At 44.7% G+C, this 22,796-nt stretch overlaps 1 protein-coding gene across 1 annotated transcript in view; it reads right to left on the bottom strand.

The window, feature by feature from the left end:
- Nucleotides 1-22,796, bottom strand: part of LOC135557699 (tyrosine-protein phosphatase non-receptor type 14-like) — a 93,736-nt gene that overhangs the window by 22,609 nt on the left and 48,331 nt on the right. The window contains 1 exon segment of the mRNA XM_064991221.1: nt 587-684. Within this exon segment, the coding sequence (XP_064847293.1) occupies nt 587-684 (98 nt within the window).

Below are 22,796 nucleotides of genomic sequence, written 5' to 3'. Positions count from 1 at the left end.
ACACAGAGGTAGCTACATCCTTTAGGGCTGCTCTAATGTAATGTAATGTATGTCTGATATGGAGGGGTGTAGCGTAGAACCCATCCTCCCTACAGATAAGGTTGTTCCTGCCATGGCTAACCTTGGTGTTAGCGATAAGCTGACGACTGTTTACATTCCCCCGAGACACAGGGCCCAGGGACAGCAGGAGAGAGAGAGAGAGAGTGTGTGTGTGTTTGTGTTGCGGGGTTGGAAGATTACAGGGTCACCAACAAGGCCAAGAAAGTGTGTGTGCGTGTCTGTGTGTATGAATACGTGGATGTGTGTGTGTGTGTGTGTTTGCAAATGCACGCGTGTGCATGTATGTGCGTGCGTTTGTGTGTGTGTGTGTTATGGAAAGGAATCCTGATAGGAACTCAAGTGGACTCAGCTCTTCTGGCGGTATGCAGCCATATTAGGTAGTGAACCCAGGATGAGCTAAGAAAGTGTGAGTCTCTCTCTCTCTCTCTCTCTCTGTATCTCCCTCTGGACTTAGGGTTTAAGTAGGACATGAACCGAGGTTAGTGGTAAAGCTATGGGGTTTACTACTGTGTGTACTCTGTCTTACCTTGCACTGCTAGGCCTGCTAGTCTGATGCCCTGCTCTATGGTACAGTGGAGACGTCCATCCAGCACCTCCTTCTTCACCTGCAGGTAGTACTGATACCTAGTGAGAAGAGAAGTGTCACATACTGAGAGCACAAAACACGCAGTAAGGGACTTACAGACCGTACGGTAAGCAACATACAGGTGTAGGATCTTCATTTGAGCCAGTTTGCGACAGAAGGAAAATTATCCTGCAGCAACGGGAAATGTGAAAAGTTGGAAAAGTTGTTATGCGGATTATATTTCATGAACGTTTATTGTAGGTCTTCATCAAGTTTGACATTTCTAAGTGGAAATTACAAACAGCAGAAGCCATTTGAAACCTCAAACACACTCCACGTTTTACATTTCCTGCATTGCAAGAACGTTCTCCTGCAACAGGGTGATCAAATGAGGATCCTGTAGAAATGTTACCTGTAAACTCCGGTAGTACTTAGCAACGGAAATATTACCACACTGATACTAGGAATAAGTGAATCACTACTATGGAGGGTTGTACTGACTCATGTTCTTGGTTGGAGAAGTGAACCAGCTATGTCTAGCTGTGACTGGGCTAGAGTTATGACTGGGGGTTGGAGTAGTGAACCAGCTATGTCTAGCTGTGACTGGGCTAGAGTTATGACTGGGGGTTGGAGTAGTGAACCAGCTATGTGTAGCTGTGACTGGGCTAGAGTTATGACTGGGGGTTGGAGTAGTGAACCAGCTATGTCTAGCTGTGACTGGGCTAGAGTTATGACTGGGGGTTGGAGTAGTGAACCAGCTATGTCTAGCTGTGGCTGGACTAGAGTTATGGCTGGGGGTTGGAGTAGTGAACCAGCTATGTCTAGCTGTGGCTGGACTAGAGTTATGACTGGGGGTTGGAGTAGTGAACCAGCTATGTCTAGCTGTGGCTGGGCTAGAGTTATGACTGGGGGTTGGAGTAGTGAACCAGCTATGTCTAGCTGTGGCTGGACTAGAGTTATGACTGGGGGTTGGAGTAGTGAACCAGCTATGTCTAGCTGTGGCTGGACTAGAGTTATGACTGGGGGTTGGAGTAGTGAACCAGCTATGTGTAGCTGTGGCTGGACTAGAGTTATGACTGGGGGTTGGAGTAGTGAACCAGCTATGTGTAGCTGTGACTGGACTAGAGTTATGACTGGGGGTTGGAGTAGTGAACCAGCTATGTCTAGCTGTGACTGGACTAGAGTTATGACTGGGGGTTGGAGTAGTGAACCAGCTATGTGTAGCTGTGGCTGGAATAGAGTTATGGCTGGGGGTTGGAGTAGTGAACCAGCTATGTGTAGCTGTGGCTGGACTAGAGTTATGACTGGGGGTTGGAGTAGTGAACCAGCTATGTCTAGCTGTGGCTGGACTAGAGTTATGACTGGGGGTTGGAGTAGTGAACCAGCTATGTGTAGCTGTGACTGGACTAGAGTTATGACTGGGGGTTGGAGTAGTGAACCAGCTATGTCTAGCTGTGGCTGGACTAGAGTTATGGCTGGGGGTTGGAGTAGTGAACCAGCTATGTCTAGCTGTGGCTGGACTAGAGTTATGGCTGAGGGTTGGAGTAGTGAACCAGCTATGTCTAGCTGTGGCTGGACTAGAGTTATGGCTGGGGGTTGGAGTAGTGAACCAGCTATGTCTAGCTGTGGCTAGACTAGAGTTATGACTGGGGGTTGGAGTAGTGAACCAGCTATGTCTAGCTGTGACTGGACTAGAGTTATGACTGAGGGTTGGAGTAGTGAACCAGCTATGTCTAGCTGTGACTGGACTAGAGTTATGACTGGGGGTTGGAGTAGTGAACCAGCTATGTCTAGCTGTGACTGGGCTAGAGTTATGGCTGGGGCTTGGAGTAGTGAACCAGCTATGTCTAGCTGTGGCTGGACTAGAGTTATGGCTGGGGGTTGGAGTAGTGAACCAGCTATGTCTAGCTGTGGCTGGACTAGAGTTATGACTGAGGGTTGGAGTAGTGAACCAGCTATGTGTAGCTGTGACTGGACTAGAGTTATGACTGAGGGTTGGAGTAGTGAACCAGTTATGTCTAGCTGTGACTGGACTAGAGTTATGACTGGGGGTTGGAGTAGTGAACCAGCTATGTCTAGCTGTGACTGGGCTAGAGTTATGGCTGGGGCTTGGAGTAGTGAACCAGCTATGTCTAGCTGTGGCTGGACTAGAGTTATGACTGGGGGTTGGAGTAGTGAACCAGCTATGTCTAGCTGTGGCTGGACTAGAGTTATGGCTGGGGCTTGGAGTAGTGAACCAGCTATGTGTAGCTGTGGCTGGACTAGAGTTATGACTGGGGGTTGGAGTAGTGAACCAGCTATGTGTAGCTGTGACTGGACTAGAGTTATGACTGGGGCTTGGAGTAGTGAACCAGCTATGTGTAGCTGTGACTGGGCTAGAGTTATGGCTGGGGCTTGGAGTAGTGAACCAGCTATGTGTAGCTGTGACTGGACTAGAGTTATGACTGGGGGTTGGAGTAGTGAACCAGCTATGTCTAGCTGTGACTGGGCTAGAGTTATGACTGGGGGTTGGAGCAGAGTGCTTGCTCGGTCGTCTCTGAAATCCCAAACCTAGGGCAGCAAAGCTGGAACATTGGTACATTAGAGACAAGACATCTGTCTAGAGCACAGGTATTCAAAGTCGGGGTCACGGAGGAACTGTAGTGGGGTCACAAAACAAAACAAAATGAAAAGTACAGATTCATGTATGGGACAATATACAGCGTTTTTGTGAATATATGTATTTATTGGTTTCTTTGCATTTTGATGATGATGAAAATGTAATGCATTGAAGGTTTTTTGGGGAGGTAAAAATGGAAATGTACCGATTTTAAGGTTGTTTTATTAGATTTGGGTAGGGTTGTGAGAATCTTTGGTGAAAAAATGGGGTCCCCACTGAACAAGTTTGAATAACACTGGTCTAAAAAGACTACGAGCTAGGGCTCGGTGGGGCTGGGCTAGTGTTATGACTGTGGGTGGCTCGGCCACTGGTTTGCCAGAGGTAAGTTGATATGATACTCTTCAGACTTGGCCCAGAGCGACCTTCACAGCGTGTGGTTAGAGTGCCAAAATAAAGTGAAAGAACAGGACGAAACATCCAGCTTTTCAGGGATTCCAAATCATTTCCCCCCCCATTTTAGGCCTTGATTCAATTTTGTGTTTGACTTTTGGGCAGGGTAAAGTAGTCACACAAGGCCACACATTAGAGAAGAGAGAGAAGAGAGAGAAGAGAGAGAGAGAATGAGGCAAAGAGAGAGGGTAGTTAATGAGAGGGAGGGGGAGAGAAGGAAAGTGTGAGGGAAAGTCTAAACGGTCCATTATCAAAACAGAGCAGTGTCAGGGGTGAGTCCAGCTGACCAGTTTCAGCTGCAAAGAACTTGCAGGTTTCCTGTTTGTTACCATGGCTACCACAGTGAGTGTTTCCACTGGAGGCTGTGAGACACCTTTACAAACACACACACACACACACACACACACACACACACACACACACACACACACACACACACACACACACACACACACACACACACACACACACACACACACACACACACGCATCAGGCTGGTCATGCCAGAGTCTACAAACTGTGGTCTGGGAATCACCAAGCCATCCATGCATGCTTAGTCATTCCAGCCTGCTATAGGGAAGTGGAGTTCTGTTGAAGTCAGCCACACAGGGGAAGTCCAGGGATAACCCATAGAGAGAGACTGTCATGAGCAACACTTGCTAAAGTCACCTGTAAACTAGAAACCACTATAATATGGCACGGTCATATCTCTGTCTCTCTACCTTACTTAATCATTTTCAAACTCTTCTCTATTCCTCTCTCTCTCCCCCCCTCTGACTTGTCTCCCTTTCTCTCTTTCTTTTCTCACCTATCTCTCCCTCCTCCCCCCCTCTCTCTCCCCCCTCTGCCTTGTCTCCCTTTCTCTCTTTCTTTTCTCACCTATCTCTCCCCCCCCCCCTCTCTCTCTCCCTCTGCCTTGTCTCCCTTTCTCTCTTTCTTTTCTCACCTATCTCTCCCTCCTCCCCCCTCTCCCTCTCTCTCTCCCCTCTGCCTTGTCTCCCTTTCTCTCTTTCTTTTCTCACCTATCTCTCCCTCCTCCCCCCTCTCTCTCCCCCCTCTGCCGTGTCTCCCTTTCTCTCTTTCTTTTCTCACCTATCTCTCCCTCCTCCCCCTCTCTCTCTCCCCCTGCCTTGTCTCCCTTTCTCTCTTTCTTTTCTCACCTATCTCTCCCTCCTCCCCCCTCTCTCTCTCTCTCTCCCCCCTCTGCCTTGTCTCCCTTTCTCTCTTTCTTTTCTCACCTATCTCTCCCCCCCTCTCTGCCTTGTCTCCCTTTCTCTCTTTCTTTTCTCACCTATCTCTCCCTCCTCCCCCTCTCTCTCTCTCTCTCTCCCCCTCTGCCTTGTCTCCCTTTCTCTCTTTCTTTTCTCACCTATCTCTCCCTCCTCCCCCTCTCTCTCTCCCCCCTCTGCCTTGTCTCCCGTTCTCTTTCTTTTCTCACCTATCTCTCCCTCCTCCCCCTCTCTCTCTCCCCCTCTGCCTTGTCTCCCTTTCTCTCTTTCTTTTCTCACCTATCTCTCCCTCCTCCCCCCCCCTCTCTCTCTCTCTCCCTGCCTTGCCTCCCTTTCTCTCTTTCTTTTCTCACCTATCTCTCCCTCCTCCCCCTCTCTCTCTCTCTCCCCCCCCTCTGCCTTGTCTCCCTTTCTCTCTTTCTTTTCTCACCTATCTCTCCCTCCTCCCCCCTCTCTCTCTCTCTCTCTCTCTCTCTCTCTCCCCTCTGCCTTGTCTCCCTTTCTCTCTTTCTTTTCTCACCTATCTCTCCCTCCTCCCCCTCCCTCTCTCTCTCTCTCTCCCCCTCTGCCTTGTCTCCCTTTCTCTCTTTCTTTTTTCACCTATCTCTCCCTCCTCCCCCCTCTCTCTCCTCGCACTCTTCCTCTCGTCTCTCTGGTTCTTTTTTTAGCTCCACTGTGTGTACTCGGGGTCTATAATCTGACCGCGCCCTTCTCTCTCACCCTGTCATTACACCGGCTGGCTGAGCTGCCATTCCGTTCCCCTGGCAACCCTCTAATTAGCTAACCCCTGGATGGGGAGGAGCCCACAGTGGTCAAGTGGGCGGTGCTTCAGCAGGAACACAGTGCAGAGGTTCTGGAATGGGTTCTAGTTATGTTGCGTGAATGTTCCCTCAATGCTTAACACCCTCTTGGGTCAGAGGGGAAATGGTGTCTCGGTGTGGTTGTCTCTTTCTCTTAGGCAGAAGGATAACAACATTATGATGTTTATATTTATATATGTGAGCAGCCATGGTAGAGTGGCAGACTGTAAACTGTAGACATGATGATTGAGAAGCAAGCCAGGCCTCTTAAAGTAAACCATCTTCAGCACAATTACATCTCTCCAAGGATAAATTAAGTTTTATAGATTTGAATTGAATCAGACTGAAAGAGAGCATGAAATGGTCCTGTACAGTCCTTAGAGTCAACAGTGTCTGCTGGTTGATTTTTATCTCACCCGGTTGGTTACTCATGCTTAGAAAACTGGGTGTTTCGGACACACCTGGTATAGGGCAATACGGCCAAAATATCCTATCTCAATATTTTTCTCATTTTTGACGGCATGACGGTATTTTATGTTTTTTTTTTTTATAATAAAGTTCTAAATATACTTAATGAGCAGTGCATGACACTAAGGTGTCAACACATATATGTTAGGTCCTTTTAATGGGTCTTTCTCTCTTCTGGTCTGTTTTATACTGTTCATCAAACTTCAACTCAATATTATTTTCAGCAATTTCAACAATTTCTGTATTTTCTTCACTCGGTTGTTATCATTTCCCCACTGAACCACGTTTGTTTTGTCTTTGTATGCCTCTATTTTGGGAAAAAAAGTAACTTTTCCTTTATAAGAAGAATTATTCTCCAGCAAACTGAGAACATTCTCAGCTAAGATTCCCATTAACTTCTAATTAGGGTTTTATCTAACATTAGGATGATAACCACCCCATAACAAAGAATATTTTTGATAACAAAATTATTTTTATTTTTATTAAAAAACATATACCAAAATTGGTAACACTTTACAATATGTTTCCATTTGTAAAGGGTTTGTAATTACATTATTAACGGTTAATTCATCATTTGTAAATGCATTATAACAAATTGGTCAAAATAGTGCGATTGCCAGTCAGTGCTTGCTAAATAGTGAGCCACTATTTACCTCCAGCTATTAACCATTTATAAATGCACTTACAAATGTGCATAATATTGAACTCATGTATCTTCATTCAACCTTATTTTCAATGGTTGCACAGTTAAACAATAGCTATTTTCTCACTTTTGATGTGATGCATTGCTGCTCTGTCCCAGGAACAGAAATGTTTGGTTTTCAGACCAGTGGTCAACTCCCATGTGATGTGTCTTGCCCCACGTTTGAAACCCTGATGATGCATAGGCACACTTCTTTATTCCAAAAATGATGGCCTTATCTGAAGATCTCAAGCCATATTATTGATATGGTGATTACAGCCTCAAGCCTTCTTGGGTATGAAGTTACAAGCTTGGCACACCTGTATTTGGGGAGTTTCAGGTTGGATGGGGAGCATCGCTGCACAGCTATTTTAAGGTCTCTCCAGAGACGTTTGATTGGGTTCAGGTCCGGGCTCTGGCTGGGCCACTCAAAGACATTCAGAGACTTGTCCCAAAGCTACTCCTGCGTTGTCTTGTCTGTGTGTTTAGGGTCGTTGTCTTGTTAGAAGGTGAACATGGTACAAGTCATCTGTAACTCTTATAATAGTGTCAGGGAATGTCCCAGTGTATGTTCAAGTATTATTACACCACTATGACATCATAATTGAGTTCAGGCGCATCCTGTTCCCATTGATCATCCTTGAGATGTTTCTACAACTTGATTGGAGTTCACCTGTGGTCAATTCAATTGATTGGACATCATTTGGAAAGGCACACACCTGTATATGTAAGGTCTCACAGTTGATAGTGCATGTCAGAGCAAAAACTAGGCCATGAGGTCAAAGGAATTGTTCATAGAGCTTCGAGACAGGATTGTGTCAAGGCACAGATCTGTGGAAGGGTACTAAAAAATGTCAAAATGCAGCATTGAAGGTCCCCAAGAACACAGTGGCCTCCATCATTCTTAAATGGAAGAAGATTGGAACCACCAAGGCTCTTCCAAGAGCTGGCCGCCCGGCCAAAATGAGCAATCGGGGGAGAAGGGCCTTGGTCAGGGAGGTGACCAAGAACCAGATGGTCACTCTGACAGATTTCCAGAGTTCCTCTGTGGAGATGGGAGAACCTTCCAGAAGGACAACTATCTCTGCAGCACTCTACCAATCAAGCATTTATTGTAGAGTGGCCAGATGGAAGCCACTCCTCAGTAAAAGGCACATGACAGCCTGCTTGGACATGCCAAAAGGCACCAAAAGACTCTCAGACCATGAGAAACAAAATTCACTGGTCTTATGAAACCAAGATTGAAACTCTTTGGCCTGAAAGCCAAAGAGAACTCCAATCAAGTTGTAGAAACATCTCAAGGATGATCAATGGAAACAGGATGCACCTGAACTCAATTATGATGTCATAGTGGTGTAATAATACTTGAACATACACTGGGACATTCCCTGACACTATTATAAGAATTACAGATGACTTGTAGGACTGATATCACTGGAGTTCCAACCCTCAAAGTAAAGACCCGTTACATGCCCACGTGTGTTCTGGCAATGGTTTAAGATTTCACAATGATGTGTTTGTTCACTCCCATAAAAGCAGCCCTGAACATTTGGATATTCAGTGTTCAGAGATTTATGGTAATCTTATTTTCCCATACTTTCTCAGCCCCCCAAATATCAAATGTGTCTGTTTCACCTCACCACACTCCTTCAGCAAAGACAGGTTTGTTGTCTTCAGCTCACAGTTTGCTCTAGTGTATCCTCAACTCAAGAGGCTTACTCCCCCCCCCGACGCAAAAAAAACATCCAGACAACCTCCTCACACAGAGAGGCCGCGTACACCACCGCACCCCCAGATGGGGCCAGCCGGTGTGTGTGGGAGGTGGGGGGATTCCGTGCTTTTACATGGTATTATCATTGAACCGACAGAGGGTCTGTGGGGGAACAGCTCTGATAACAAGCTGAACAAAGATGGGATTTCAAGGCTGTATATGCTGCTGCCCCCATGGCTCACTGGGGCCAGGTGATGAGGTCTGGTCTGGATTAAGGGGTTGGACATTTCCAGCATGGTGTATAGGGTTTGGAGAACACACAGCGGCTGACATTAGAGTTAGAAGCTAATGTGATTTGGTGTATCGTGAATTTGGTTCCTTCAGGCAGAGGGAGACAGATAGAGGGAAAAAGACAAACAGACACAATCCATGCTGTTGAACACTTCTCCCTTTTCCTCTGAGATGACTGAGTTTACACATAACATGGTTTATGAGAGGAACTCTCACATTAGCCAATGCCCCAACACCTCATCTCCACCTCCTAACCCTAGTTAACCCTGCCTCGGTGATTTTCACAGCTGCAGAGAGAGATGGAATGAAGGAGGGAGGTTTTGGGGCATTAGTATCAGGTTTCACATCAAAAGCACCCTGCTTCACTTCAAAGACACTATTCACAACTGAAACCATTGCCGGAACTGAAGCCAACCAATCTTATCTGTGTGTTACAACCTTAGTTCCCTTTTCCCTTCCTCCTCTCCCTCTTTCCATCTCTTTCTCATTCCCTCAATACTCCTCTCCCCCTCACCCTCTATTGCCCCCCCCCCCAGACCAGGTGTGTAAGCAATAGAATGACCGCCCAGCTCGTTGCTATGGGAGACGCCACGACACCAAAGACATGGGTCACTGGTTTTACTCTCATCCTGTGAATGAATCTGTAAGCCTTTCTAACAGATTACAAGTTGTATAAAGTTGCCCCAGGGCACTGATCTAAGGTTAGTTTGTGTACCCCCTTCCTAATGATTAATGTTAGGATTGGGCTAAGGTAAACTGATCTTGGATCTGTGCCAAGGGCAACTTGTACCTGGAGCAGCAGACTGCTGCCAGGAGGACCCAGCTGGCTGCTAAGGCACTCATACCTGTTCTACGCATTATAATGACAGTAGAAGGAAGGGGTGAGGAGTTACAAATGAAGCTGCTGAAGGCTGTTAAAGAAAGTGGATTGATCGTCTGGCTTTACCAAACAGATTCTTGGAGACGAGCGGGAGGGTGTGTGTGTGTCAGGGAGACATTTACCGTGGCCCCCCACCTCAACCCAACTCCCCAACCCCTGCCTAGCACTTCTGCTGGGAGGAATGTGTGGTCCTCCTCCCTCCTCCACTCCCTCCTCTCCTCCTACGGCTCTGCCAACATTCCACATGGACTCCTAACCACACACCAGAGAGAGAGAGAACTTTAACTATTTGCACGCCATTATAACAATGTACATAGCACTAATATTATATTATGTCTATTCCTTTGAAACTGTGTAATGTTTACTGTTTACTGTTCATTTTTGATGATTTATTTCACTTTAGTGTATTATCTATTTCACTTGATTCCCATACCAATAAAGCCCTTTGAATTGAACTGTTGATGAGGTATTTCATACTATAATACTAGAGTATGTGAAGCATGTTCAGTCCTGTCCACTGCTCAACCCCTAACTACATGTAAATACACTGAAGTGATTTCATAGAATGATTGCTGTGAACACACACACACTCACTCACACACATACAGTTGAAGTCAGAAGTTTACACTAAGTTGACTGTGCCTTTAAACAGCTTGGAAAATTCCAGGAAATGATGTCAAGGCTTTAGAAGCTTCTGATAGGCTAATTGACATCATTTGAGTCAATTAGAGGTGTACCTGTGGATGTACTTCAAGGCCTACCTTCAAACTCACTGCCTCTTTGCTTGACATCATGGAGAAATCAAAAGAAACCAAAAAAGACCTCCACCAATCAACCAAGACCTCCACCAAAAAAAATTGTAGACCTCCACAAGTCTGGTTCATCCTTAGGAGCAATTGCCAAATGCTTGAAGGTACCGCGTTAATCTGTACAAACAATAGTAAGTATAAACACCATGGGACCACGCAGCCGTCTTACCGCTCAGGAAGGAGACGCCTTCTGTCTCCTAGAGATGAACGTACTTTGGTGCGAAAAGTGCAAATCAATCCCAGAACAACAGCAAAGGACATTGTGAAGATGCTGGAGGAAACAGGTACAAAAGTATCTATATCCACAGTAAAACCAAGTCCCATATCGACATAACCTTTTAAGGGCGCTCAGCAAGTAAGAAGTCACTGCTCCAAAACCGCCATAAAAAAAGCCAGACTAAGGTTTTCAACTGCACATGGGGACAAAGATCGTACTTTTTGGAGAAATCTCCTCTGGTCTGATAAAACAGAAATAGAACTGTTTGGCCATAATGACCATCATTATGTTTGGAAGAAAACGGAAGCGGCTTGCAAGCCTGAGAACACCATTCCAACCGTGAAGCACAGGGGTGGCAGCATCATGTTCTGGGGATGCATTGCGGCAGGAGAGTGCACTGGTGCACTTCACAAAATAGATGGCATCATAAGGGAGGAAAATGATGTGAATATATTGAAGCAACATCTCAAGACATCAGTCAGGAAGTTAAAGCTTGGTCGCAAATGGGTCTTCCAAATGGACAATGGCCCCAAGCATACTTCCAAAGTTGTGGCAAAATGGCTTAAGGACAACAAAGTCAAGGAATTGGAGTGGCCATCACAACGCCCTGACCTCAATCCCATAGAAGATTTGTGGGCAGAACTTAAAAAGTGTGTGCGAGCAAGGAGGCCTACAAACCTGACTCAGTTACACCAGCTCTGTCAGGAGGAATCGGCCAAAATTCACCCAACTTATTGTGGGAAGCTTGTGGAAGGCTACCTGAAACGTTTGACCCAAGTTAAACAATTTAAAGGCAATGCCAATCAAATACTAATTGAGTGTATGTAAACTTCTGACCCACTGGGAATGTGATGAAAGAAATAAAAGCTGAAATAAATAATTCTTGCTACTATTATTCTGACATTCCACATTCTTAAAATAAAGTGGTAACCCTAACTGACCTAAGACAGGGAATTTTTTACTAGGATTGTAGTTAAAGGAATTGTGAAGAACTGAGTTTAAATGTATTTGCCTAAGGTGTATGGAAACTTCCGACTTCAACTGTATATACGCCTGACTCCCATGTCAAACAGCACACTCTCACTTACGAACAACCTTTCCCACATCCAGTCAAGCAGCAGCCGCAAATTCAGCAGCTCAGTGCTATCAGACTCACGGTGGGAACTAGGGTGTGTGTGTGTGTGTGAATCTGAATGGCAGACACTGTTGCCCTGTCTTCACCCTGACCCCTGCATGCCCTTTTCACAGCTAGCTCACACTCCCTCTCTCTTTCTCCCACTCTCTCTACCTCGCTCTCTCTCTCCCTCCCTCTCTCAATTCAATTCAAAGGGCTTTATTGGCATGGGAAACATGTTTACATTGCCAAAGCAAGTGGAATAGCTAATAAACAAAAGTGAAATCAACAATCAGTAATGAACATTAAACATAACACTCACACAATGTTAATGCCAATATGCAGTGTTTTAACAATATGCAAAAATGTGAAATATGAAAGAGAAAATAGACAAATACAGCACCTTCAGAAAGTATTCACACCCCTTGACGTATTCCTCATTTTGTTGTGTTACAGCCTGAATTCAAAATCGATTAAATATGTTTTTCTCTCTCACCCATCTACACACAATACCACATAATAACAAAGTGTTTTTAGAAGTTTTTGTATTGGAAATTAAATACATACATTTCTAATTTACAAGTACTCACAACCCTGAGTCAATACATGTTAAAATCACCTTTGGTAGTGATTACAGCTGTGAGTCTTTCTGGGTAAGTCTAACAGCTTTCCACACCTGGACTGTACAACATTTGTCCATTATTCTTTAAAAAATTTTTCAAGCTCTGTCAAGTTGATTGTTGATCATTGCCATACGGCCATTTTCAAGTCAAGCCATAGATGATTTTCAAGACGATTTAAGTCTAAACTGTAACTTGGCCACTCAGGAACATTCAATCAGCTTGGTAAGAAACTCCAGTGTAGGTTTCAGCTAGTGTTTTATGTTATTGTCCTACTGAAAGGTGAATTGGTCGCGCAGTGTCTGTTGGAAAGCAGACTGAACCAAGTTTTCCTTCTAGGATTTTGCCTGTGCTTATAGCTGTATTTCGTATATTTATATCCCCCAGTCCTTGCTGATGACAAGCATACCCATAACATGGAACAGCCATCACCATGCTTGCCAAGGCAGCAGCTACTCTTCCTGGGGTCCAGCAAAAATTAAGGCAGTATAATACATTACAATAAAAAATGTTAACATTAAAATACATTTGACAAAATATTTCACAAGACATTAAGTGTGTGCCCTCAGGCCACTACAACACACAATCCAGGTGTACATGTGTGTATAGTGTGGATGTTATATGTGTGTTTGCACATATGTGTGTGTCTCTTCACAGTCCTCGCTGTTCCATAAAGTGTATTTTTATCAGTTTTTTAAAAATCTGATTTTACTGCTTGCGTGAGTTACTTGATGTGGAATAGAGTTTAGAGGTCGACCGATTAATCGGCATGGCCGATTAATTAGGGCCGGTTTCAAGTTTTCATAACAATCGGTAATCGTCATTTTTGGACACCGATTGTGGCTGATTACATTGCATTCCATGAGGAAACTGTGTGGCAGGCTGACCACCTGTTACGCGAGTGCAGCAAGGAGCCAAGGTAAGTTGCTAGCTAGCATTAACCTTCTTATAAAAAACAATCAATCTTCACATAATCACTAGTTAACTACACATGTATAATGATATTACTAGGTTAACTAGCTTGACCTGTGTGGCATATAATCAATGCGGTGCCTGTTAATTTATCATCGAATCACAGCCTACTTCGCCAAACAGGTGATGATTTAATAAAAGCGCATTCGCGAAAAAAGCACAATCGTTGCACCTAACCATAAACATCAATGCCTTTATTAAAATCAATACACAGAAGTATATTTTTTTTAAACCTGCATATTTAGTGAAAAGAAATTCATGTTAGAAGGCAATATTAACTAGGGAAACTGTGTCACTTCCGGATTTGACCATATTTGTGACTAAAGGTTCATATTTCTGTATTTATTATATTATAATTAAGTCTATGATTTAATAGAGCAGTCTGACGTTGGTAGGCGGCAGCAGGCTCGTAAGCATTCATTCAAACTTTACTGAGTTTGCCAGCAGCTCTTAGCAATGCTTGATTCACACGCTGTTTATGACTTCACGCCTATCAACTCCTGAGATTAGGCTGGCAATACTAAAGTGCCTATTAGAACATCCAATAGTCAAAGGTATATGAAATACAAATAGTATAGAGAGAAATAGTCAACGTGTCATAATTCCTATAATAAACTACAATCTAAAACCTCTTAACTGGGAATATTGAACCACCAGCTTTCATATGTTCTCATGTTCTGAGCAAGGAACTTAAATGTTTTTTCCCTGGCACATATTGCACTTTTACTTTCTTCTCCAACACTGTGTTTTTGCATTATTTAAACCAAATTGAGCATGTTTCATTATTTATTTGAGACTAAATATATTTTATTTATGTATTATATTAAGTTAAAATAAGTGTTCATTGTTCATTCAGTATTGTTGTAATTGTCATTATATATACACTACTCAAAAAAATAAAGGGAACACTAAGATAACACATCCTAGATCTTAATTAATGAAATATTCATAGTTGAATGTGCTGACAACAAAATCACACAAAAATGATCAATGGAAATCAAATGTATCAACCCATGGAGGTCTAAATTTGGAGTCACACTCAAAATTAAAGTGGAAAATCACACTACAGGCTGATCCAACTTTGATGTAATGTCCTTAAAACAAGTCGAAATGAGGCTTAGTAGTGTGTGTGGCCTACACGTGCCTGTATGACCTCCCTACAACGCCTGGGCATGCTCCTGATGAGGTGGCGGATGGTCTCCTGAGGGATCTCCTCCCAGACCTGGACTAAAGCATCCGCCAACTCCTGGACAGTGGTGCAACGTGGCGTTGGTGGATGGAGCAAGACATGGTGTCCCAGATGTGCTCAATTGGATTCAGGTCTGGGGAACGGGCGGGCCAGTCCATAGCATCAATGCCTTCCTCTTGCAGGAACTGCTGACACACTCCAGCCACATGAGGTCTAGCATTGTCTTGCATTAGGAGGAATCCAGGGCCAACCGCACCAGCATATGGTCTCACAAGGGGTCTGAGGATCTCATCTCGGTACCTAATGGCAGTCAGGCTACCTCTGGCGAGCACATGGCCCCCCAAAGAAATGCCACCCCACACCATGACTGACCCACCCGCCAAACCAGTCATGCTGGAGGATGTTGCAGGCAGCAGAACGTTCTCCACGGCGCCTCCAGACTGTCACGTCTGTCACATGTGCACAGTGTGAACCTGCTTTCATCTGTGAAGAGCACAGGGCACCAGTGGCGAATTTGCCAATCTTAGTGTTCTCTGGCAAATGCCAAACGTCTTGCATGGTGTTGGGCTCTAAGCACAACCCCCACCTGTGGACGTCAGGCCCTCATACCACCCTCATGGAGTCTGTTTCTGACCGTTTGAGCAGACACATGCACATTTGTGGCCTGCTGGAGGTCATTTTCCAGGGCTCTGACAGTGCTCTTCCTGCTCCTCATTGAACAAAGGCGGAGGTAGCGGTCCTGCTGCTGGGTTGTTGCCCTCCTACGGCCTCCTCCACGTCTCTTGATGTACTGGCCTGTCTCCTGGTAGCGCCTCCATGCTCTGGACACTGCGCTGGCAGACACAGCAATCATTCTTGCCACAGCTCGCATTGATGTACCATCCTGGATGAGCTGCACTACCTGAGCCACTTGTGTGGGTTGTAGACTCCGCCTCATGCTACCACTAGAGTGAAAGCACCACCAGCATTCAAAAGTGACCAAAAAAATCAGCCAGGAAGCATAGGAACTGAGAAGTGGTCTGTGGTCACCACCTGCAGAACCACTCCTTTATTGGGGGTGTCTTGCTAATTTCCTATAATTTCCACCTGTTGTCTATTCCATTTGCACAACAGCATGTGAAATTTATTGTCAATCAGTGTTGCTTCCTAAGTGGACAGTTTGATTTCACAGAAGTGTGATTGACTTGGAGTTACATTGTGTTGTTTAAGTGTTCCCTTTATTTTTTTGAGCAGTGTATATAAAAATCGATCGATTAATCGGCATCAACTTTTTTTGGTCCTCCAATAATCGGCATCGGAGTGAAAAACCATAATCGGTTGACCTCTAATATAGTTCCATGTAGCTATGGCTCTATGTAGTACAGTGTGCCTCTCATAGTCTGTTCTGGACTTGGGGACATGTCTTGTGGGGTATGCATGGATGTCCGAGCTGTGTGCTAGTAGTTTAAACAGACAGCTCAGTACATTCAGCATGTCAACACTTCTCTCCTATACTTTGAACCATGAGAGAGTGACATGCATATGATTAATGTTAGCTCTACATGTACATTTAAGGGCCAGCCATGCTGCCCTGTCCCTCTATGTGGCACCTGGCCACATGACTGCTCAGTATTCCAGGTGCGACAAAACTAGGGCCTGCAGGAACTGCTTTGATCATATTGTTGTTACGAAAGCAGAGCTGCGCTTTATTATAGACAGACTTCTCCCCAGCTTAGCTACTATTGCATCAATATGTTTTGACCATAACAGTGGTCTCAGCACTACGTCAGCTGCTACAGCGAGTGAGATCACTGCGGCACATAACAAAGAGCTGCAGTCAGTTTCAGAATAGGTGGCAAGAAATAACAAAACTAAAAAACATTGTATTTGGGACAAATAATTTACTAAACCCTAAACCTCAACTAAATCTTGTAAATGAATAATATGGAAATTGAGAAAGCCGAGGTGACTAAACTGCTTGGAGTAACCCTGGACTGCAGCTCTTTGTTAAATGTTGCCGTGATTTCACTCGCTGTAGTAGCTGATGTGTACAGACACACTGGCTTTACTCAGAGCCAGTGTGATGTCATAAGTAAACATTGAAAATATTAAGGGGCTGCCCTGGGGAATGCCTGATTCTACCTGGATTATTTTGGAGAGGCTACCATTAACGAACATCCTCTGTGTTCCGTTAGACAGGCAACTCTCAATCCACAATATAGCAGGGGGTATAAAGCCACAACATACAGGTTTTTCCAGCAGCATACTATGATCGATAAAGTCTAAAGACTGAAGTCTAACAAAACAGCTCCCAGTCTTTTTTATCAATTTCTCTCAGCCAATCATCAGTCATTTGTGTAAGCACCGCCCATGTTGATTGACCTTCCCTATAAGCATGCTGAAAATCTGTTGTTAAAATAGCTTTGTAAAATAGCATTGTATCTGGTCAAACATATTTTTTCCCAAAGATTTAGTAAGGGTTGGTCACAGGCTGGTTGGCTGGCTATTTGCTTCCATCCAGGCCTGAGGGAACACACTTTACTGTAGGCTTAGATTTTTTTTATTTTATCTTTATTTAACTAGGCACGTCAGTTAAGAACAAATTCTTATTTTCAATGACAGCCTAGGAACAGTGGGTTGACTGCCTTGTTCAGGGGCAGAACGACAGATTTGTACCTTGTCAGCTCTGGGATTTGAACTTGGCTACAAATAGGAGAGGCAATATCATCCACTATCATTCTCAGTCATTTTCCATCCAAGTTGTCAGACCCTGATGGCTTGTCATTGTTGATAGACAACAATCATTTTTTCACTTCTTCCACACTCATTTTACTGAATTCAAATTACAGTTGGCAATATCAGTGGGTATTGTGAGGAATGAGCGAACTGATTCAATGAATGATAGAGCTGAGTTTGCCTTTTTGGCCAAAATGTTATTTAAGGTGCCCCAAAGCATTTAATATCATTCTTGATATAATATATCTTCATTTCATAGTGTACAGTGGTTCGCCCTTTACAAGTTGCAGCGTACTGCGGCGCAGCTAGCATGGTGCCGCAGAATTCTATTGCATGTTATTTAAGCGTGAACCTCTGGTACCAATAATGCTAATTCGTGCTACTTTGACCACCAGAGGGCATCTTTGAAAAGCATTTGATAGTCTTCAATAGTGGCTGTACTAGAGAATTCAGGCACGCGGTAGACCAGGGTTCAATTCCCCAATGGGAGGAAGGAGTAGACTGTCCTTGTAAATAAGAATTTGTTCTTAACTGATTCCATGTGTGTTATTTCATAGTTGTGATGTCTTCACTATTATTCTACAATGTATAAAATATTAAAAATAAAGAAAAACCCTGGAATGAGTAGGTGTGTTATGGATCCACAACTAAATAAACATTGTCATTTTGAAAGAGTATTTTTATCATTATCTTATTAATGAAAACATAAAGATGCCATTGTTAGTTACATTGTTTTAGTTTGAACGTGCAGCCTGGCACTAAGAACAGAACAGCGGGAACGTTTCCCTAGTCAGCTCCATTATTAGTGCAATGCCCCTTAAAGTGTTGCCAGCAATGCCCCTGCCCCTTTCTCCTCCTCCCTTCCCCATGGGCTAGGTCGGTCTTCTGTGCGCGGCTCTGCGGTCCACCCCGTGCCCCCTGCCCTCGTGCCTTGAACCTGACGCACTTTCAGTGGATACAGCTGGAGAACGGCAAGGCAATCCCATTGTGCGCCACTCGGGAGCCATGTACAATATAACCAATATATATTGTCCTGCTAATAACAGGGTTAATAATATATCTGTGAGAATATCCAACGGGCTTTTTTATCATTCTAAATGAATAATAATAATAATCGCTTTGTTTAAAAATTAACAATATTTTGGAGATGATTTTGTTTTTAAAATAAGGTCAAATTAGTGACAAAATGACCATTCTTGAACATGGGGTAAGACATTGTTACTAATTTGTAAATAAAGCCAGTTTGATATTTAGAATTGTTTGTTTTTGTTTTTAGAGGATGAGAAACCAAAAACCTACAATCATCTCATGGGTCTCCCAGCCGAGGGCAGCACGGGTATTGAACCAGCATCTGTAGCAACCGTTGCGCCACTCAGGCGCTGTATAACGTGACCGGTTGGGAGCGGCCTACAGTACTACAGTAAAATAATCCTAACAAAATAAAATAATAAAAACCTTAGTGTAATAACAGTTTTAGTAAGTAATACTGAAGTCGTGCAAAATTATCAGTTTCTATTTTGGTTTATGTCACCCATTCATTGTCAGTTAGAGACACAGTAGGACCCAGTAGGACCCAAAAGTATAATCTGTGCTCTAACTCCCCCTTGTGGTGGTCTGGAGCAATGAAGAGGCGACGCAGGGTACCGTACTAATCCACAAATGACCTCTATGTCCCGCAGCATAATCACAAAACATTTAGTGGAGCAACCACTGTAGTTTCTTATTCTTTTTGTTCTGTTTAAATCACATGATTTCTCAATATGCAGTAGGTTTGCAAATCAGTTATGCAGCCAGGGTGCCATTCATTTAGCCACATCCCTCTCAACCATAAAATTTGTCAATCAATCCACAGGGATATAACATTTTTTACAGTCATTTTCTGAATGCGTATAAGTAACTTGAGTAAGCAATTTCAGAAATGTGTCAAGTGCAGCATCTGGTTACTCCTCATTACACACCACAGAACAGCAAATATGATTTACATCATCAACACATGAATCACTACAAAACCTTGTGTAGGACCTCTTTTACACAATATTAGGTCCAGCCTTTGGAACGATGGTTTTCCTAGATATGGCTACCATATTGTGATCACTACATCCAATGCCTTTGGATACTGCTTTAAAGCAGATTTCTGCAGCATTAGTAAAGAAGTGAACAATACATGTGGATGATTTCATAGCTGTGCTGTTTGTAAATACTCTGGCAGGTTGACTGATAACCTGAAGCAGGTTTGAGGCACTGGTTACAGTTCGGAGCTTTTCCTTGAGTGGGCAGCTTGATGAAAGCCAGTCAATATTTAGGTCACCCAGAAAATATACCTCTGTTGGTATCACATACATTATCAAACATTTCACACATTATCCAGATACTGACCAGAATGGGCTTTAGGTAAGGCAAGTGAACCTGTAGCCATATTACTTCAACAGTATTTAACATGAGATCCCCTCTTAGCTTTACTGCAATGTAGCTCTAAATATCGACCGCAACACCATCCCTGTTGGCATTTCTATCTTTTCTGCAGATGTTATAACCATGTATTGCTACCAGTATATCATCACAGGTGTTATCTAAGTGTGTTTCAGAGATAGTCAGGATATGAATGTCATCTGTTATTAGCACGTTATCGATCTCATGAACCTTGTTTCTTAGGTGACATATGTTAAGGTGGGCTATTTTTTGCACTTTTCTGGGATGCTTGTTTGCTTTCATTGATATACTGAACTGCTTATCGGAAGTACACACACTGATATTTATGATAGTGCAGGGGTAAGCTGCACACAGCAAACGTCCTACTAGGGTACACCGTAGATGCATGATTACTACATACAATTGATATAGGATCGACAGAGGCATTCAAGGAAGTTAGAGTGACATAAATTAGGTTACTTACAATATGACTTCAAACGTTCCTGGGACAATGTACATTTGCTGCAGCACTACGACAACTCAGTCACACAATGTTAGGGATTATCTGAGCAGGGCTTGGGTCATTGATGACAAATCATCGTCTCAACGCAGCCTTGAAATGCGTGGACAGAGTCCAGGAGCCAAGATGATTTGGATGGACTCTGTCATTCCTGTAGAGCATCTACTGTTTCCAGAAAGTTATATATAAAAGTTTTGCCAACAGAGCTACAGTAATCTTACAGTAATGCCAGTAGCCTGCTGAATCTTTCACAGCTGTGGCCCAACAATGGAACAGGGCCGGAAAACTTTCAGCGATCGTATCAGTTTTTTACAATCCATTTACAGCAGTTCCGAGCTAGCCATCCAAATGTAGTTAGACCCCACATGGACTACAACAACATCAGCCCCCAGAATCTGTCGCAGAATGGTAGGAAGCAGGCTTGTAATGTCCTGTACTTGTGCACCAGGATAGCACAGGTATTTCCCGCCAAAACTGGAAGAGTCTTTCAAAAGCATATAAATACACTGAGTGTACAAAACATTAAGGACACCTTCCTATTATTGAGTTGCACACGCCCCTTTTGCTCTCAGAACAGCCTCAATTCGTCCAGCATGGGATCTAATGTTGAAAGCATTCCACAGGGTAGGTGCCAGGCGCACCGGTTTGTTTCAAGAACTGCAACGGCGCTGGGTTTTTCATGCTCAACATTCATCCAGGATGGGATCTACAGGGTGTCGAAAGCATTCCACAGGGATGCTGGCACATGTTAACTCCAATGCTTCCCAAAGTTGTGTTGATTTACCTGGATGTCCTTTGGGTGGTGGACCATTTTTTTATACACCGGGACACAACTTTGGGAAGCATTGGAGTTAACATGTGCCAGCATCCCTGTGGAATGCTTTCGACACCCTGTAGATCCCATCCTGGATGAATGTTGAGCATGAAAAACCCAGCGCCGTTGCAGTTCTTGAAACAAACCGGTGCGCCTGGCACCTACTACCATTCCCTGTTCAAAGGCACTTAAATCTTGTGGGGCTCCCGAGCGGAGCAGCAGTCTAAGGCACTTCATCTCAGTGCTAGAGGCGTCACTACAGACCCTGGTTCGGTTCCAGGCTGTATCACAACCGGCTGTGATTTGGAGTACCATAGGGCGGCGCACACTTGGCCCACCGTCGTTATAGGGTTTGGCTGGGGTAGGCCGTCATTGTAAATAAGAATTTGTTCTTAACTGACTTGCCTAGTTAAATATATATATTTTTAAATTGTGTCTTGCCCATTCACTCTCTGAATGGTACACATACACAATCCTTGTCTCAATTCTCTCAAGGCTTAAAAATCCTTATTTAATCTGTCTACTCCCCAATCTACACTGATTTGAAGTGGATTTAACAAGTGACATCAATAAGGATCATAGCTTTTACCTGAATTCACCTGGTCAGTCTATGACAGCGATTTCCAACCCTAGTCCTCCAGTACCCCCAACAAGTACACATTTTCATTGTAACTGTCACAGCAGACTAGGTGTGTAGATAGGAATCAGGCGCAGAGAGCAGAGAGGTCCATCAAAGCCTTGTCGTTCCACCCCGCTCCTGCGGCCAAGGTCCCGGAACTCCAGGGCAAAGTCCTGCGCGCTCCTCGTCTCCTGTCACAGGTGGAACAGCAGTTCACCTGCCGCACGGCCCTCCGGTGGGTGATCGAACACAGCCCGGAAGCGGCGGGTAAACTCGGGGTAGTGATCCCTCGCCAAGTCTGGGCCATTCCACACTGCATTTGCAGGGCTCAGGGCTCGCCCCGTCTGACAGGAGATGAGGACGCTCACGCTCTCCTCCCCTGAGGGAGTCGGACGGACGGGAGCTAGGTATATTTCCAGTTGGAGGAGAAACCCCTGACACCCAGCCACCGTCCCATCATACTCCCTGGGGATCGCCAGACGCAGGGCCCCGGAGCCGGATGCTGAAGCAGGGGTAGGTGGTGCTGGTGGAGGGGGCCCTCTCCCATCGGTCCATCCTCTCCATCATCTGACCCATGGCGGCCCCAATCCGGTGAAGAACGGTGGTGTGATGGAGGACCCTCTCCCATCGGTCCATCCTCTCCATCATCTGACCCATGGCGGACCCAATCCGATGAAGAACGGTGGTGCTGGTGGAGGGGCCCTCTCCCATCGGTCCATCCTCTCCATCATCTAACCCATGGCGGACCCAATCCGGTGAAGAACGGTGGTGTGACGGAGGGGCCCTCTCCCATCGGTCCATCCTCTCCATCATCTGACCCATGGTGGACCCAATCTGGTGAAGAACGGTGGTGTGATGGAGGGGCCCTCTCCCATCGGTCCATCCTCTCCATCATCTGACCCATGGCGGACCCAATCTGGTGAAGAACGGTGGTGTGATGGAGGGGCCCTCTCCCATCGGTCCATCCTCTCCATCATCTGACCCATGGCGGACCCAATCCGGTGAAGAACGGTGGTGTGGTGGAGGGGCCCTCTCCCATCGGTCCATCCTCTCCATCATCTG

This window comes from Oncorhynchus masou, chromosome 16 (genome assembly GCF_036934945.1).
Source record: "Oncorhynchus masou masou isolate Uvic2021 chromosome 16, UVic_Omas_1.1, whole genome shotgun sequence".
NCBI lineage: Eukaryota > Metazoa > Chordata > Actinopteri > Salmoniformes > Salmonidae > Oncorhynchus > Oncorhynchus masou.
Note: the sequence above shows the minus strand (reverse complement) of the source record. Positions and strands in the feature narration are given on the sequence as shown.